At 41.3% G+C, this 18,697-nt stretch overlaps 1 protein-coding gene across 4 annotated transcripts in view; it reads left to right on the top strand.

Annotated features, from left to right (window-relative positions):
• The first annotated feature begins 303 nt into the window (after nt 1-303).
• Nucleotides 304-18,697, top strand: part of LOC137795095 (myosin-10-like) — a 57,620-nt gene continuing 39,226 nt past the window's right edge. For all 4 annotated transcript variants that reach the window (XM_068592372.1, XM_068592370.1, XM_068592371.1 and 1 more), the window contains exons 1-3: nt 304-471; nt 3,722-4,102; nt 10,831-10,987. In XM_068592372.1, coding sequence (XP_068448473.1) covers nt 3,758-4,102; nt 10,831-10,987 — 502 coding nt within the window. In that variant the 5' untranslated portion in view covers nt 304-471; nt 3,722-3,757. The remainder of the gene's footprint in view (nt 472-3,721; nt 4,103-10,830; nt 10,988-18,697) is intronic.

Genomic DNA, 18,697 nt, shown 5'->3' with positions numbered 1-18,697 from the left:
ATCTGTATGAAATCGACAAATACAACTATTGCATCTCTGTTCAAAAGTTGACTGTAATATTAAGTCTAGTATGGCTCTCACAAGCAGTGACATGTAGAATGTCGTGCAACCGCGTAAAGCCGCCGCAGCATCTGCCCAGTCTGCAGGTGTTGATAAATTGGGCGGCAGTTGTCAACTATCAAAGTTTTGGGATGGAAATTATTTTGGACCAATCGTGGTTCGGCATCAGACTCTGGGAGCCAATCGCGTCTCAGATATATTTGTGGGTGTGTCCCGAAAAAAGAGTGCGGCGGTGCAGCGCAACCTCCCTGGCCGGCGAGAGTTCGGTTGAGAGGGTGCTGGATGGTCGGGGAGGACCACTGATGCGAGAGCGGACGAACGGACTAATTTAGCACGCATTGGGGGACGAGTACATTCATCTACTGGATACTGCTTCGCACCTGGACAGGGTCCCTTCATCTTCAGTGTGTGGTAAGTTCAGCTGGAAAAAAAAAACAAAAAGAAGGGACACGGCCGTTTATTGTAGTGAGGATTCATGTGGCTAGCAACAGTAACCGTTAACGTTAGCTAGCAGATTATACTGTGCCGTGACTTTTCAATGATGGAGGACCAACGGTGTTGCTCATGTTAACCGGCGCCGCAGAGCCAACGTGCTGTTATTATATTTTTATTTCAGTCTGATAAACTCTTAAACTAAATGTGTGATGCATGTATCTGTTTTAGAAGAGTATAGCCTTCAGGAGCTGCGCGTGAAACGTTGTGGTCATTGTCCGCGCGCCTTATCCCTACCCAGACACACGTCTATGAGACACCCACACCCATGATGGGATTGAACCCCATCCCCAGAATTATTGTTTCGTATAGACAGGAGAGCGTTTATATGTATTGTTGTTCACCTGCTATTTGTTCGGAGACATAAAAGGCGCCAGTGTCCGACCTTCCGTTGTGTTTGCGGGTCCACCAGAGCTGTCGCTTCCCACGCGGGCATCATGTAGTTAGAGCGGGTGCGATACGAGGCACAGCACGCCAAGTTTAAGCTAACGGTAGCAAGCTAACACTAGCCGATGCAGCGGTACGGCCCGGCCGGTGTGTGTGCGTGTGCGCGCGCGCGTGTGTCAGGTCTCTAACGAGCTATGTCCACAGATAATAGCACATTTTGTCAACCCCCCTCCTCTTCTGAAATATTCCAGTCGGAGGTGTCTATACATCTCTGTGCTGTAACATCAGGGCCGCATGAGGGATGGAAGTAGTGCTTTATCCAACTCGGGAGTGAGGGGATGCAGCGACACGACAGCCAGCAGCCAACTGATCCTCCGGCCCCTGACCCGACCCACATTCATGTCTAATCAGAGACTGATTTAAGCATGGGTCTGACTCGATCCTAGGTTAAATATCTCCGAGCAGTCATCAGCTGATGTTTGTCTACGAGAAATAAGAAGCAAGCTGGAGTGGTGCTTCCCAGTCACGGCCAACATTCAGACTCGTCTGTGTATCAGCTGTTGGAGGCATCAAGTGCTGCTTTTACTTTGTTACTCTCTGTCTTTTTAGCTCAGTTTATGGAGTAATTATATCTTCTATTGGATAATCATCTTTTTTTTCACTATATGCAGGACTGTAACTATTACTTTATTATTAACATTATTATTATTTATTGATGTATGTATTTTATAGATTACTCCTGTGGTCCCCTCACTGTTCCCTTTAGCCCAAGGCAAAACATCTTCAAATAACTTGCACTATTAATCTGCCAATTGTTTTCTCGATTAATTACATGCCTTGCAAAAGGTCAGAATATCTTCAATATATATATATATATATATATATATATATATATATATATATATATATATATATATATATATATATATATGTATACACCAATACATACACCAATATATACACCAATACCGCATGTATTATTGCACAACACAGTCCTGTGGCTTTTGCAGAAGGCTTAAATGGTGATGTGACTGTACATGTGGGTTGGTTATGCACAGGGATGGAGGTGTAAAGGGCTTGAGAGTCTGTGTGGGCCCAACAAGTCCTTCTGCAAAGGAAAGACAGCCAAGTAATCCAAACATAAAGACAGAATACAGATAATTCATTTTACATGTTTTCATTTGGCTTACATTTTCTCTCATTTGGAAAGTAAAACATATCTTGGCGTTCTGAAAGAGTATTGTAACAGATGCTCCTCCTGATTGAGACTCTAGTTTTGGTGCATTTTCTCCCTCAACTTTTCCTTTTCGTCATACAATACATAGACTTACTTCAACGTACACATATACTCAGTGAAGAGCTAATCTTTTCAGATGACCCACAAAAATCTACTAGTAGTACTTTAATACAAGGTTAGCCACCGCAAATCTCTGCTGAGTTATAAGGGTAGCAGCAACCACTATGGATGACTATGATGAGTCGTGACAATGATCAGACATGTGCTGAAAGATACTTATTAAACCCAGTGTTCAAAATTGTCACAGGAGCAAACAAAAAGTGTTAACTTTGGGAAGTCTAACTGCTTGTTGTCTGAAAAGGTTCTTGCACTTTAAGATGAAACCAGAGTTTCCTTGGAACTGGATGGCATTCAGCTGCATCATCCTTAAAGCACTTAACCATCAGCTTTAACACTCAGCAGTATTGATTACAATCAAGTTGAACTAATGTTCTACCTGCCAATGGTTGAAAAGTGCCATGGTCATGGTGCCACCACGTTATGAGATTCGCAAAATAAATATCAACTATTTACCATCTCTTTAAGTCTTGATGCCCTTGAGTCAAATTCTATTTCGTCAGTGGAATCACTGCTTTTTTTTTTTACGCTGCATCATTATACACAGGGAAATGCATGATTACAGCATAGTAGGCTATAAACTTGCACCAACTCTAAATGTATGCTAGGTTCACATTGAACGAGGAAGTGCGGGATTATGTCAATTGTCGAGCAGCAGCGTAGCTGTTGAAACCACATTTTTCTGGCAACAAGCAATTGTACTCCTCTGCTGTTTTGTATTGATTTAAACTCTCTCTCTGTCTCCCTCTCTCTCAATCTCTCTCCTCTCTATCTTTTTCTCTATCTATCTATCTCTCTCTCTCTCTCTCTCTCTCTCACTGTTTGCTTGCTTGCTTGCGTGTGTGTGTGTGTGTGTGTGTATGTTTGTGCGCGTCTGCTCGTCACGCTCGCTCTCTACCACTATCCCAAACAGCTGTGACAATTAAATACAGTGGATTTATTCATTTATTACAGCTTAACAATTCATATTTTAGAGATGTATTTGATGGTAATTTATTTTAATTAGTTGATTAATTTCCTACATAATTGAAATATTTTTTTAAATAATTATTTGTGATACTACGACAGCTTTGCAAATTTTTACATTATTTTGGTACTAGGTGCTCCCTGCGTGCATACTCTGAGCTTTTAAGACTTGACTGTCACAGACAGGTCATTGATAAAAGCACTATTAACGCCATGAACAGGAGATCTCATGTCTGATTTATACTGCAGCAGCTGTGCGCCTATTCTGTGCAGGCTGGTGTGACCACCTCTCGTGCACGCTTGGCACAAATAGTACAGTGGTGGTCTCATCTGTGCGATACAAAGGTGAACAGTGGGGCAGCAGGCTGCATGGAATTTAATTGAAGTTAATTTTCTTTCTGAAGGCCATTTTCTTTTTTTTTGTTGTTCAGACAAACATTATACTTTCTCTACTTCCTACAGGTGGCGTAGTGTGTTCTGCTCCTGGTTCCAGCAGAAATGTCACAGCGGAGTGGGCAGGAGGACCCGGAGCGGTACCTCTTTGTGGACCGCGCCGTGGTCTACAACCCGGCAGCACAGGCCGACTGGACGGCCAAGAGGCTGGTATGGATCCCATCAGAACGCAATGGCTTCGAAGCAGCCAGTGTTCGCGAGGAGCGCGGAGATGAGGTGGTGTTGGAGCTGGCCGAGAACGGGAAGAAGGCGGTGGTCAACAAGGATGACATCCAGAAAATGAACCCGCCAAAGTTCAGCAAAGTAGAGGACATGGCCGAACTCACCTGCCTGAACGAAGCCTCTGTGCTTCACAACCTCAAAGACCGCTACTACTCTGGCCTCATCTATGTAAGTATTTGTCATTCACCCGTAACAACTCGTAATAAACTACTTACACACTGAAGAAACAAAAGTAGGGTCTGAAAATATTTTTCTTGATAGTTTAATAAGAGTTGATGTGACCAGTTCCTTCCAACCACCTATGAGCCCCTCTACAGACTTTGACATCAATATATATATGTTCTTTGTCAGGTTTGATTTACATCTCGAGAACTACATTTTAAGAATTCCTTCCTTCATATGGTCTAATATTATGAGCAAGTAGCCAAATCCTCAGTCTGAAAATGCACAATCCATCTGCATATCTTAGCATTTTATGCTTGAATCTCTGAATTCAGGAGATGAAGAAACACACCTTCTATGACCAAGCCATCATGTCCTACGTAAGCTGCCGATTTCCCCTGTGATTATGGCCCACTTAATGCCATGCATTCCTGGAATAGCCTAGCCACGGAGCTTGTGGGCCACCTGAGACCCGGGAGGTGGCAGGGGCTGAGCGGTTCACACTCTGAGGCCCAATCATAAAGACAGAATGAGTTGGGCTAAACTAGATTATTTAAACAGTGGAACATATTTCTACTCAGTAAGATATTTACATTTAATCATATCAAAACAAATCTTACAGCTGAGATTGTCTGAAATCACATGCATCTTACCCGTACGTAAAATTAAAAAAAAAAATCCCTTTTGTTCAGGGAATTATTTGTCAATTGTTCCACTTACATTTTATTTGTTGAGGGGAATATGCTGAAGTTGAAAGTACTTGTACTTGTACTGTGGTTTTCTGCCCTTGGCCATTGATCCAGAACTTATTACATTTTATGGATGCAGTCAGGACATTTGAAATGTTAATGAAGACACGTTGTGTTCTTTGTGTTGTGGGGGCATTACTGTCATCATGCAGTACAGTAGATGGCCAAACCACCAGCATTATAGCATTATCTCCTTCAGGGGAGTAATTACAGGAAAGAATCCATTTGCAGGTATTTTCCCTCTGTTGGGATTTAAATGGTCTGTAATGTGTAGTCCATCCAAGAGCTATTTTGCATTAGTGTATGTACTTTGTAATTTTACGCACTTTACTGCATCATATATTCCACTAGGATTTGCTACATTTCCAGGATGGTATTGGACAACTCTTAGTATGTGCTACCGATATGTATCAGGCGATTGCCCAGCAAAATGCAGTTTGTAGTCCCGGTTTTAATCAGCCGCTGTAGAGTGCTGAACCAGAAAATATTTTACATAAAACAAGCTGAAACCAGTCAATGTGGCATTTTGGCTTAATTTCTTATCAACATTCTTGCAGATTTTACAATTTAATACTCATTTTAGTCTTAGATCGATTACGTCATGGTCTATTCAGTCAACTAAACCTAGCATCTTTACTGCTGTATGGTAGCAAGGCCTAAATATAACATTTTACCACTTTATAATTAATGTAGTGTAATATATATTTAAATATAGGGCTCGTGCTGTGAGCTCTGCTATGTGTTCTCTGTCCTGGCTCTTTGCCAAGAGGCTACTTAGTGCGTTTGTATCTTCAGACAGCAGAAGTTGTTTGCCGCCATATTAGAACAATGATGATTAATGACTATACAAGAATTCCAACGGACATAAATCATAAGTAACATGTGCTTTGGAAGTTAATTTTTGGTTACAGATTTGATTTATTCTTCATGTGCTGAAACACAATTCTCCCTTCTTACACAATCTGCACCAGTAATATAAAGTTCAGTTTTCATTCATTCAATAAAACAAATTCAGTATAAATTACATTTCTTTTTATACTTCAGTATTCTTCAAAGTGCTTTTAAGGAGACCCCAGGCCCATCTCTTAACTCGGGGAGGCCTGTGCTGAGTCACACTGTAACCAACCCGCCTTAACAGAGTCCTTTGTGTTCACTGATAAGCAACAGCTGTCTACTCAAATAACTGAATTTCTTTCAGTTTTTCTGCCAGAACCTAAATAACAGCCAATGCATGTGGGCTTTTTGTACATTTCCCCACTGCGGGACTAATAAAGGATTATCTTATCTCATCTTACTTTTAGAACGTGTGCTATTCTGCAGGGTTTCAGATATGTTTTTCTTCTGATCCAGTTTGCATACTTGATACATTTCTGAGCTGCTAAATGATCATCTCTCCTCAAGGCCAAAGACCCCAAGTGTGATGCTAATGAACACAGAGTGTTAGGAGATTGGCGTTGCATGCATGCAGATCTCTGTCAGTCATTTCTGCTTTAGCATTCCTGTCTGGCATGTTTTTGTTTCCTTCTTTTAAGGATTGTGTGACCTTTTAAGTCAGACCAGCATAGCACATCGCTGACATAACCTCTTTGATTACTTGTATCCGCACAACAGGCAGTGGATGTAAAGGTGATAATTAGTGGTTGAACGGGTCATGCAACCCACGGGTAGTAATGGATCAGCTCAAAATAAAAATGGGAGCAAATACAACTTTTAGAGATCCCTGATACCGCTGCTACTAATTGCAGATCTTTGAAGATTCATAATGGCAGACACAGATTCCCGTTGTTTGATTATAGCAGCTGGTCTACAAAGCTCCAGGCTCTTTTGTCAGTGTAAAGTAAAACATTCTAAAATGTTATCCTTTTACTTTGTTATTATTTTCTATAGTGTATCACAGCAACATAAATAGATTTAAATAATTTACCATCATACAATACAGTGTTTTTCATATGGTAACCGAGTCTGTGAGATGGACCATGGTGACTTAAAACACTAGTAATAATCATGCTTCAAAGTCTTTTAAATTGGAAGGTAAAAGAGAAAATAATTAAGACAGACTTCATGTGCAATTTTCAATAAAACAGTTTCACTCACTGAAACTTTGGTGGACATAGCACGCCATGCCTGGCTTTGCCGATTAGCATGGTTAAAGGAAAAGAGGACTGGATATGGTGATGATGTCACTGTGATGCATTATTGAGTCCACACTATTTGCTCAACCTTTTGTTGCATTGGCGGCACAGAGTGCACATCCCGAAGAGGCTGGCTGGCAGCTCCAGGCTGAGAGCTTAATGTAGATTCTTGTGGGCCTTTATCGGCAGGCTGTCTCTCGGTTCAATAAGTCTGCCTCTTACTGGAGCTGCCTTGACGGAGCCAAGGTAAGGGTTGGCTCCGTTGCAGCCAACCTTTACCTTGATTGTTGGCTGGGATTTTTTCTTTATCATGTGAAGAGGTGGATATTTTTATAAAACGCCAACTCAATAACTTGTCCAAAGACATCCTGTTACACAATAGTAAAGCTACGCTGCTCGTTGGTCGCGCTACCCAATGTCTCCAACTAATTTCTCATTAATTTTTTTGCTGTCAGCATTTAATGTCTTCTTCTTTTTTCTTCTCACGCTGTCATCTTCCTTACCGGGTTGAATGAGTCCTCTCAGCTGTTTGAATGTAGGTTAGTTCCCTCTTGTAAGCACACAGTGATGACAGGTTCATCGTTTTAATCAAGTGCTGTTGAGTGAGATTAAGCGCACCTCAAGATTTAGAGCAAATACAGAGCTGTAAGAATCTTCACAGTCTGTCTTGGTATTACTGGAAATAATTAAAATGTGTTGTGTGAGGAAAATGCATTTCTTAATGTCCCTGAGAAGTGTGCAAAGACAATGACGTGATGGCAAAGCCCAGTTAGCCCAGTTGTGTCAGAATGGGGGAGGTGAGTGGGGGGCACTGGATTCTTGTAATTGCAGAGCACCCAGAAATTGTTTCCCCTTTTCCCATGGAGAGAGGCTGAGGCCCTGTTGCTAAGCACCGTTTTCTTCACAGACATTTATTTGGACATTTCCGGAGGGCTTGGAACCTTTTCAACTGTGTGAGAGTTCTCCTCTGTTCACCATCGCTTCTCTGAGTTGTGGGCTCAAGGGCCTGTTGACCAGCTCAGACCCATTTATCAGCTCAAAATACCCTGCACAAAGATTCATAGATACTGTTGACTTGTAGTGCTTCAGCGGATCATAAAACTCACCGTCCGGATCGGATCACGGATCAGAGTCACGGATCGGATGATAGCTTTTTCTTTTGTGCTTGGATCAGCACAAAAGAAAAAAAGGAGCAATTATAACTTTTTGAGATCCCTGATCTTGTTTTTTTGGCCACCGATACTATTTGCAGATTATCGATGACCCATATTGGCAGAAACAGATTCCTTTGTTTTTCAATTATAGTATTTGTAAGGCTCAATTGATTGCATTATTCACTTTCCAATGACTGGTAGAATGTTTGGTCAAACTCTGCATTTTGAGAAAGAAATGACCTCTAACTCGTTGTCTGGCTGGTGTCTTGTTATGCCTGGTTGTGTCGGTGTCCAACCCCTTGCCCTCAGAGCCGCATTAATCCCTCAAATACCCCCTGGGGTCCACGTCAAGGACAGCCAGCTGAGTCATCCCTCTCCCCTCTGCCTGTAGCCCACGCTGGGCCAGGAGCACTGATCTGTCTGCCTGGCGCTGTGCCCACCGTAGGGGGCTTGGAAAGGGGTTATTGTGGCGTGGGCCCTATACTACATCCTGTGCTGCATGATGTTTGGTTTTTACAGGCGATCCCAGTTTGTAAGGAGTGAGCATTGGCCTCAGGAATCGGTGAAGTAGAATAGTGTTGCTGCGGGTGATTGCAGGGTAACAATTCTCAGAGGGGCTATACAGAGCTGTGTCTAAAGCATCTGTGCACATGGAAGAAGTGGGAAGGGGGGCTTTGATGGCCATCTGGTGACATTACCCTACAGACACACACACAACACACACACACACACGCGCACGCGCGCGTGTGCTACAGTACAACATGACCAACTCCAGAGAGACCTGTCTGTTACTCCCATGTATGCATATCTTGGATGGTTTCAATTTGAATAACTGTGGACTAACTCCTCTCTGTACCAGCAGGGTGTGCATATATCATCATAACCCTTATGTTAATATCCAGCTATATCCAGAATACTACAGTAATCAACATGGCAGAATTTTTTGATGTGTGTTGTACAAGAACAAAATCATCCTAATTCAACCTACTATAACTAATTAAACTTCTGTCATTTAACTTCAGTCATTAAACAATGCCGATATTAAGTGACTATGTGGAATCATTGACTTGCACTGAATGCTCATTGCATCGCAGCGAAGCATCAGATTACATATATGTGTTGTGTATGTGTGAATGTGTGGTGTGAACCTCCAGCCATGTGACAGTTGTGATGTGTTTTGCCAGTGGTCTTTCTCTCACTGAGCCTCTCACACACACACACACGTACACACACACACACACACACACACACACACACACACACACACACAATGCCCTCTGCACACAAAGCATGCTTTGGTCATGCCAGCATTGTTCCAGTTCAACAACTGGGTTAGCAGGCCCTGGGGCCCCCCTGCAGCCCACTGGTTGCCGCAGACAACATAATTTAAAGAATCTGGCTTTGCAGTCCAGCCAAACAGATAAATCAGAAAGGTGACAAAAGAGGGAGGAACGGCATAGAAAAAGAAAAAAAGCACAGCGGAGTTGGTACCAATACCATAGGATGGTAAGCGAAAGGAGGAGAAACGTCCTCTTCTCATTTTAAATCATGATCTGGACAGATGGCAGCAATTTATCCACAAAAAAAAAGTTGTTATCGGCATCATGTATCAAGATGTTTGATAATCTCGGTCATTGATTCAAAAAGCCTTAATCTGGTATACCCCGTGAGTTAATGGAGTGCCCCAGCAGCAGACATGTAGGATTAACCCTGTGTTGTCCATATTGTCGTGGATTAAAATCCCTTGCATCTGATTCCTGGTGTCAGTCAATGACTGTCGGGGTTAAATTGCTACCAGCTTGATGTAGATAAAAAGGAGATGGTGAAATGCTTTGTACAAGGAGAATCAGTAAGGGAGCAAGAATAATAGTTTCAATAAAGCGTGAGACACTTGGGAGTGTGCCAGCAAGCTGCAGATGTGCACTGTTTTCTTACACAATCACATAATCTACACAACATAACACTCGCACAAACAGATTTGTGGATACATTTTGAAATTATAAGTTGATTTTGTGTTTGCATATATTATTTAATAAGAGCTGCACAAAATGCACTGGGATGTGATTTAAGCAGGTTTAAGAGACTTTGTGGCACTCATCAATTTAGTTCTCAGTGGTATGAACAGTATTGTAATCCAGACGTGACGCACAAATCATATACAGATTCCTTACTAGTGACTTAATCTGATATTTGAAGTTTAAATATGGTATATATAGTGCAATGCTAACATCTGGCTTGGACTCCAAAAATACATCATTGCTTATGATGAAATCTCACCTTAGTGCTCCTTCTCATGAAAAGGTGGCATTCATCGGACTGAAACAAGCGATTTACGACATTTGGTAATTCTGGCTTGGCTTGTCTCACAAAGAGAAGAAGAAAATGTTCTTTCATGAAGGCCATTGTAACAGTAATTACTAATATAATTTATATACTTGTATTTTAATCTGTACAGGACTTCAGCGTCCAATAAAATCCACACTCAGCATTGTTCCCTCTAAATTGTGTTCCTTTGTCAGCACACTAAAATGATCTCAAATCCCATTTGTGCTTATTCAGTATCCATTTAGAGCTCAGTATCATCAAAGCAGCCAAAGACTAATAAAACTGTAAAATACTAACTGTGACATAACGATGATGTGAAGGCTGCTGTGTGATGAATTAACAGTCAACCACGTTTTCTTTCCTCTTTTTTTTAGACCTACTCTGGTCTCTTCTGTGTGGTCATAAATCCCTACAAAAACCTGCCCATCTACTCAGAGAACATCATTGAGATGTACAGGGGCAAAAAGAGGCACGAGATGCCCCCTCACATCTACGCCATCTCAGAGTCTGCATACCGGTGCATGCTGCAAGGTAAGTCTTAATGTCACCACTGTACTCTTTTCTTCATGTCAAATTAGGCATAATGTGACTTTGAAGTGTTTTCTGTGTGCGCCATTGTAGCATGGAAATGTCACAGCCTACTTACAAGGATGTGTCTTTCTCATTTCTTTTAAGAAGGGATTGCTCTTCCTGAAATGTCGGGACAATGTGCTTAATGTTTTGTTTCATTCAAAGATACATTTTGACAATTGTGTTTCGCTCTGTAAAGTCCCATCTTCTCAGATGTGATGTGTCAATGCTAGCTGGTCATTTAGAAGACCAAGAACCTAATGTCTTCAGAGTGTTTTGGTAGCACATTTCTGTTTTACACATTAGGATTGTGATTTTGCGGTAGTTTGAGGAATGCACAGAACAGGAGCCCAACATGTGCATGTAGAAAAAAGCTAAACATGTGGCTCCAACATGACTCTACCTACAATAAAAGCAGGTAGTTGAAGTGTCTTGGATTGACAAAACCACGAGAATATAGCCACAACATTCAGATTTTTTATTCAATGCTGGCCTTCATACAGGGTTTTTTTTCCCCCAAGCATCTGCCTCTATCAATGTGCACAAATAAGACTAGTGTTAGACTCCTAACTCTGACTTTCAACATGTTTGCATATATTTCCCAGAGCCTGACGCTGCCGTCATCGGTGGCGGTCGTCGCATTTATTCAATTTGAATTCGTTTAGGAACATACAATCTTCTAAGTGAAGGCAGTTCCCTCAGAATGATGTCTTCAAAGACCCCCTTGCCTGGTAGTTGGCGAGCTTCCAGACTCTCTGAGCAGTGACTGACTGGGATCAGACCAGCGAGAACAGAGAGGGTGACCCCATTGTGCTCAACAATAGCTCCTTTGTGTGATTGCGATGGCCGACCAGTGGGGGTGGTGACAAACTGGACAGTCCCGTCAGTCCTTTTCGGCCTTACTTTCCCGATGTTGGTACACAGAAGGAAGTTTTGGTAGGGTTAACAAATAGCTTGATTATAGTTTTGCCTCGCTTTAACCAAACCACATATGTCATAATGATGATTGTCATTTGTTATTACCCCCTTTTTTTGCCACAAATGTTCTGATATTTCCTTGTAGTTTATTGCCACAATGCTTGTTTTGAAATTGATTAAATTACATTATCGACATAAACGCAGTGGGGCAGTCTATTAGTAACGTGTTTAAACACTGTAGTTGTACATTTTCTTTTTTCTTCAACCAATCAAGCTTTTCAAAGGATGCTTGTGTTCACTGTGTGTCTCGCAGTGCACAAGCTTGATTGGTCTCTTTTAATGCGTCGCTACGTCGTGTCGGAATTAACAGTGTTAATTCAAAATGAGGTTTGTAGGTTGGAGATTAGTGGAGGCCAGCTGCTGTTCAGATGTGGCCTTCAGCATTTCAGCAACCTGGCGGATATAACAATATATAGCTATATAGACCAGAACTGTTTTTTTTCCTTCTCTTTTCTCCAAGTGTTCTTTCATGTCTTTGACACAGAGGCAGATATCATCACATTTCTTAGATATGGATGACATTTTCAGGGGCTGTTTCTATATATATATCTGTGTGGTGCAGTACATTTTCTGGAAAATCCAGAAACAATTTATAGATCACATTGGCTCATTTTGCAAACAAAATACCTGCCAAATCAAGATGGGACAAAACATATACAGATATCCAATATTGCCATAAAATGGCCAAATATAATACTGAAAGAATTGTCTCAACAATTTTGATCAAATCAATAAAATGTTCTGCCAAAATCTAATTAGAAACAAAGGATAAACAATCAATTGATAAATTGTAAAACTAATCGTTAGTAACATCCTTAGTCTAATACGACAAAAATATCAAGTATTAAGTATATCTACTTGGGTGTAAAAGATCTGGCAAAGTATTTTGAATAACTTTGAAAATGATCACACACTCTATGCCACCATATGGCCCAACACCATGCGCCTGTTATCTCAGAATGTTTCATTACATTCCAGTTATTAATATCAATGCTTTCACACACCATGTTTAGACTTTGCAGTGTCAGTTGCCATCTAAACAAGAAAGAACACTCGAGACAAATCATTTGTTGTCTCTGATTTATGAGCTTTGGAGCCGAACAGATTATTATAACATATTTTAGGCTGAAGGGTGTCTCAGCCTAACAGGGATCTGTTAATTACCTCAGCATCGCTGTGAAGCCCGTCAGTACTCCGATGGGAGGTTAAATGAGGTGTTACCTAACAAAGACAGGGTGTGTACGCTGCAACCTCTCGAACTTACTGCACATCTGTCATTGATTAGCCGTCCAGATACTTTACATAATTGCCCTCAATGCTCAGCCGAGGTGAACTCACTGACGTACAAGGTGCTAATTTTACCATATTTGTTGTCAGGAAATGCTGATGTTTGTTTAAATGAAAACACGTGTTGAAGGTCCAGTCATGTCAGCAGCTGCGAAGGTCACCCAGTGGACATGCTTCAACAGCAATGAAAAATGTCCCAAGGTGTGGCTTTGAAAAAGGGAGTCTTTGTTGCAGTTGAGATGGTGTAAGACCCCCCCTTCTCGAGCCACTCCCTGGTGTCTAATCAGGGTGCTAGGTCAGGTCCACCTAAATCCATCTTAGCTTATTGAGTTTTTTCTCTCTCACAGAGGTCCATTTTTATCAACAATGAACAAAGCCCTTCTCATCTTTCATGTGTCACATGAATGACTGATATTGATAAAAGATTACGTGCATTGTTTGAAGAATGCAAACTCATGTTCCATGAAGTTGTCCTCCCAAAGGCTGCTCTTTTTCTCCCTTGTGAAAAACAACTGGAACAGATGTGGTTGTGTGTCAGTAACTGAAGGAGCACTCCACTTGTATCAGAAATAGCACAGCTGGAGCTATATAACTGCTAATCCTTTAACTATTACTTAAAAAGAAAAAACGTTATATAAAATGTAAGCTAATGCTTTCCTCCCTGACACACAGTTTTATTAAGAAATTGTAACCAAAGCCCTTTGTTCCAATAAAATGTAAGATCAGTCATTTATTAATGACCACACGACCAAGGTTAGTGCAATTTTCTCTCTGCAGAGCACAGTGGAAAGCTCTATTCATCAGTGACACACAACACCTGTTGAACCTCAAAAGGATAAAACATGGATTGTTTGATTGTTTGACACATCTCTGCGCCCCGACCCAACATGGGATGTCGGTATGTTATGTTACGTGAAGCAGTGTCTTATGCATGAGAATACAACGGTTGAGCACAAAGCTTTTGTGACTGATGATGAGAAATTCCTTGTTGTTGTGATTGATGGAGCAGCTGACTCCACTTTACTTTTTCATTGTTCCCCAATTCATCTTAGAAAAGCTCAGATGTGTATCTGCAGTACAAAATACCTCCCTGGCGCTTTTTTGTCACCCAGTGTGAAATGATTTCTGGCAGACTGAGTTTTGTAAGAGACTTGCTCGTGAAGTTCACCTTTTGGCTTTTCTGAAAGGGAGACAGCGCCTCAGACAGATATTTTATGACACAATATTATGTCATTTTATTTAATGTACCTAATTCATTAATTTTGTTTTATCTCTTGTTACTCAGGTCCATATCACATATATAACTTTCACTATGTCTTTAATTCCCTTCACACAATAGTTTTCCTTCTCAAGTCCAGTCGCCTCTGTTTTGCTGCCACACTACCTGTCACCACTGATTTATTCTGAAACCAATGTAGATATTGATGACACATTTGTTTCTTAGCTTTAGCTTCTTAAACAATGTTAATCTCCCTATCAGATTTCTTTCCAGGCTTTCCCTCTCAGATGGGAAAACTAAATACTTTGGATCTCCATTCCATTTATTTCCATCTGTAAATTCTTGGCTGCTCAGCTTCAGTTCTACCCACACGAGAGGCCTTTGACATTATAGCCCTAAAATGGATGGTTTGAAATGATTGACTGCTTTGACTTTTAAAACCATATTGACAGATACCTCTGTGTCAAGGGATAGTCGAATCCCTTTGGGATAATAGTTTATGGTTTTCATTTATTTGGATGGTGCAGTAAGCTGAGAGACATGTATTGGTTCATGCCACTGCAAACATCACCAAAGCCTTCTATTAACTGGCTGAAAAAGCCCCTTTAGCGCCCTGTCATAAGTATAATTGCTCCGAGGCGTTAAACTAATAACCAATCACAAGCCCCCTCTGTGTTATGAGATAGCTGTTCTGTGCCAGGACTTTACAGACACCCAGGATTCTTCAAAATCAGCCATGCTTAAGATTTCATGTTTCATGCCAAACCCCCGTCCCTCCTCCCGCTCCATCCAAGTGGGCTTATGAGCAAATCCCATAATTGCCACATGGGATACTTAACCCACTACTTTATTATAGTTGGAAAATCAACTATATGTGGTAGTCCATGAATAGTAGTTCTGCAGTTGTTTTTTTTTTAAAATGATATTGGTCATCACCAGCGTAGCTGGACTATTGAATAGTTTTGCAGGATTGCATTCATCTTTAGATTGTCATTTAAAAATGTATGTATTGAAAAATTATGACAGTAGTTGTAGTATCTGTATAGTATCTGTATGAAGGATGCAACAACAGTGGACTTTGTCGATCAGTGCATTTCCAATAGTCTTTTTTGCTTATAAAACGCTTGGAATAGAATTGAAGCTGTGAGTTTTCTTTGGTTTTGGGGTGGTAGCAATGCTGAAATACAACTAAGAGGTTGCTGATTGCCACTAAGGCTGCAACTAACGATTATTTTAATAATCGGTTTATTATTTTTTCAATTAATCAGATAAAACTTTTTTTTTTCTCAAAAAGCATTATTTTGCAACCTGTTATTACAAAAACAGAACTGACCGGGAAAATTCACAGTGCAAACAATCTTAACAATAAATAATTTACAAAAGTAAAGAAATACAAATCAGAAATGTAACAGGACAGTGTAGAGAACTTGTTCTAAAACTGCATTTTAAAACGAAGAAACATGGTTTCAATAAGACGTTATCTAACCCAACAGCGCGGCTCAAACACGGGGAATGAATGACTCGCGAGCGAGCTAACGACCACGGTTAGCCTAGCTGCTACGTCATTGTAGCAAGCAATGGGAACACGTAGTGACATACGAGAGGATACAGCGGGCTGCACCTGGACCTTGTGTCTGCTGCACTCTGCCCTCAACTCAACTTTCATACTCAAACATCTCCGCGACTTATTGAGTGACGTAATAATCGCGCGACACAATGAATCGATAATGAAATTTGTTGCCAGCTTTTTAAAAAAATTGATTTTGATTGATTTTATCGATTCGTTGTTGCAGCCCTAATTGCCACCCATGTTCATAAATAGTAATCCCCCTGACCGGGTCGTAAAAAATATGTCTGGATTCCTGTATACTAGCTGATACAACCCAAACAACCCAACATAAAGGTTTGTGTTGGGCGATATGGCTTATTGACAATCATTTTGGTAATGGCTTAATATACTGTCTGTAGCTCAGCAACATTATTAACAATATAGCTCCCCTTTTTCTTCGCTGACAGCCCAGAGTCAGATCTCTAGGCCCTTGTGTAAATGAGACAGCATCACAGTGGGCATTGATTTGTCTTCATTGTCATGAACATTCAACTGATATGTCCTACCATTTACATCTCTGTGTTTTTTGAGGTTTTTGTCCCACTGTGACTCTTAAGTAACGGCTAGATCAGAGTGCTGGACTGGTTCGTGAAGTGAGTGTTTGCCCTTCAAATACAGGCATTAGCCATCAGTGGCAGACACTGGCTCAGGCCCAGCGTGCCGCAGCCTCACAATGCGCTCACTGTCGTGGGCTGAGATCAGCTCACCCTCCTCCCCACCCCCTTCCTTCACCCCTCTAGCTGAGAGAAACACCACATGCAGAGCCGCTGTGTTTATGCCAAAGCCGCGAGACATCCTCAAATTTTCTTTGTCACCAGTTTCTTAGACCATTGACAAGAGAGATACATTGATACAGATACTGCCATTGGACTCAAACAGCTGGATTGGGTATCGTGACAAAAGGCCAATCTGGCATTGGCTACCATTATTTTATAAAACAATAATTAGTATGTTTATAGCTATTTATTTATCTGTTACATTTTGTTTTACAAAGTTAAGAAAGCAGTGTTCAAGTGGAGCCCGGTGTTGCTTTACATATAACAGAATTATCCCAGAAACTACCACACAGTGAGGCAGTTTATTAATTAATCACTGGTATCGGATCGGTACTTGGTATTGGTTGATACCAAAATCCCAGGTATCGGTATCCGGACTGAAAAAGTTTGATTGGTGCATCCCTAATTGATGTGGACCTTTTTATTAATTTTTTAATCTGAGAGCTACTTTTTTCGACGTCTGTGTACACCTGTAACATGTCTAACTGTCAATGTTTTGCTATTAAAAAGGTCTGTATTCAATACTTAAAATGATATTCAAACTTCTCAGCTTTCCCTTTCACTAAAAATGTTCTATAACCTGGGGGAATGTTCGCTGACTACCCAACATAATGGGAGTCATGTGGAGCTGGCAAGATCGTTACCAATCATGTGAAACCCACAAAACAGTGCTTATGACCATTAAGTAATGTTACGGAAATAACAGCCCCGGTTTGGGTAGTCTGCCAATCAGCGCTTGACAGTCTGGAGGGGTTGTTAGGGTTGCAGCAGTGCTGGCAGATTGCTGAATGGAAATGAGAGGTCTCACAGTGACCGGATTGCATCTTTCCACTGTGTCTGCAGCCAGGCTGATAAAGGAGACACTAGCGCTCTGAGCAGTGTGGTGTTGTGTCTGACTCAGATAGGGATGCCAATGTAAAGAGAAAGAGGGGGAAAAGAAATGATGGCATTACATGGATTGTGTTTGCATGTGTGCTGTCATGCAGGAGGTAGCAGTTGACGTCATAGCTTGAGAAATCCTGAAGGATCTGGGGTAGCTTTAGCGTGTGTGTGTGTACTTGCATGCATGCGCTTGAGGCTAATTCCCCTTCTTACAGTGCTTGACTGCAGGAAGTTCCTGCTCAAAGCCAGGAAACCCATGTTGTCCCTGATGAGCCATTCAGCTGTGTCCTCAGTCAGATAACTTTCCATCATTTTACCCCAAAGGAGCACAAGTCAGCACTTTCGGTCCAGGAAACCTTCACCTCTGGCAGAACGGTCCCGCCTGGGACGCAACATGCACAAAATGAGTTGAAGTATTCACAGCATGTCTTATAGCAGTGGTTCCTAAACTTTTTGGCTCGCGACTCCATTGAAATGAAGCCATGTTTACTTGTGACCTCTCGTCACATGTCATGGCCTTAAGTGGCAACATGAGCATGGTGTCAGTGATGAATGTGATTTTTTTTCTTGGATTGTGTCCATGCACATTTCTTTGAGACGCACTGAACCAAATTAGGTCACACAATCACAGGATTGGAGCATTTTGGAAGTGTGCTCTGCTGCTCCTCGTGGTTAAATGATCAGAGCTCCCATCCACCTCTACCTCTGAGATATAGATCATGTATCTCCTGTCAGCTTGTTGCTGTAACGGCAGAGGAACCATCCACACTAGTAGTGTTTCAGGGAACTATCATCTTTTTCCATGAATCTTATTTGTATGTTGCTCAAATAGATCGCTTCAGCAGGATTAAACACTTTTGAAACCAACCTATTTTGCACAACCCAAACTAAAAAAGGTGTATCTTTGCAACCATTATGGC

The sequence above is a fragment of the Clinocottus analis genome, unplaced genomic scaffold, assembly GCF_023055335.1.
Source record: "Clinocottus analis isolate CAN_PGR_092001 unplaced genomic scaffold, fCliAna1.0.p SCAF_27, whole genome shotgun sequence".
NCBI classification, from domain to species: domain Eukaryota; kingdom Metazoa; phylum Chordata; class Actinopteri; order Perciformes; family Cottidae; genus Clinocottus; species Clinocottus analis.
The sequence above is the reverse complement of the archived record's forward strand: the minus strand, read 5'-3'. Positions and strand labels throughout refer to the sequence as shown.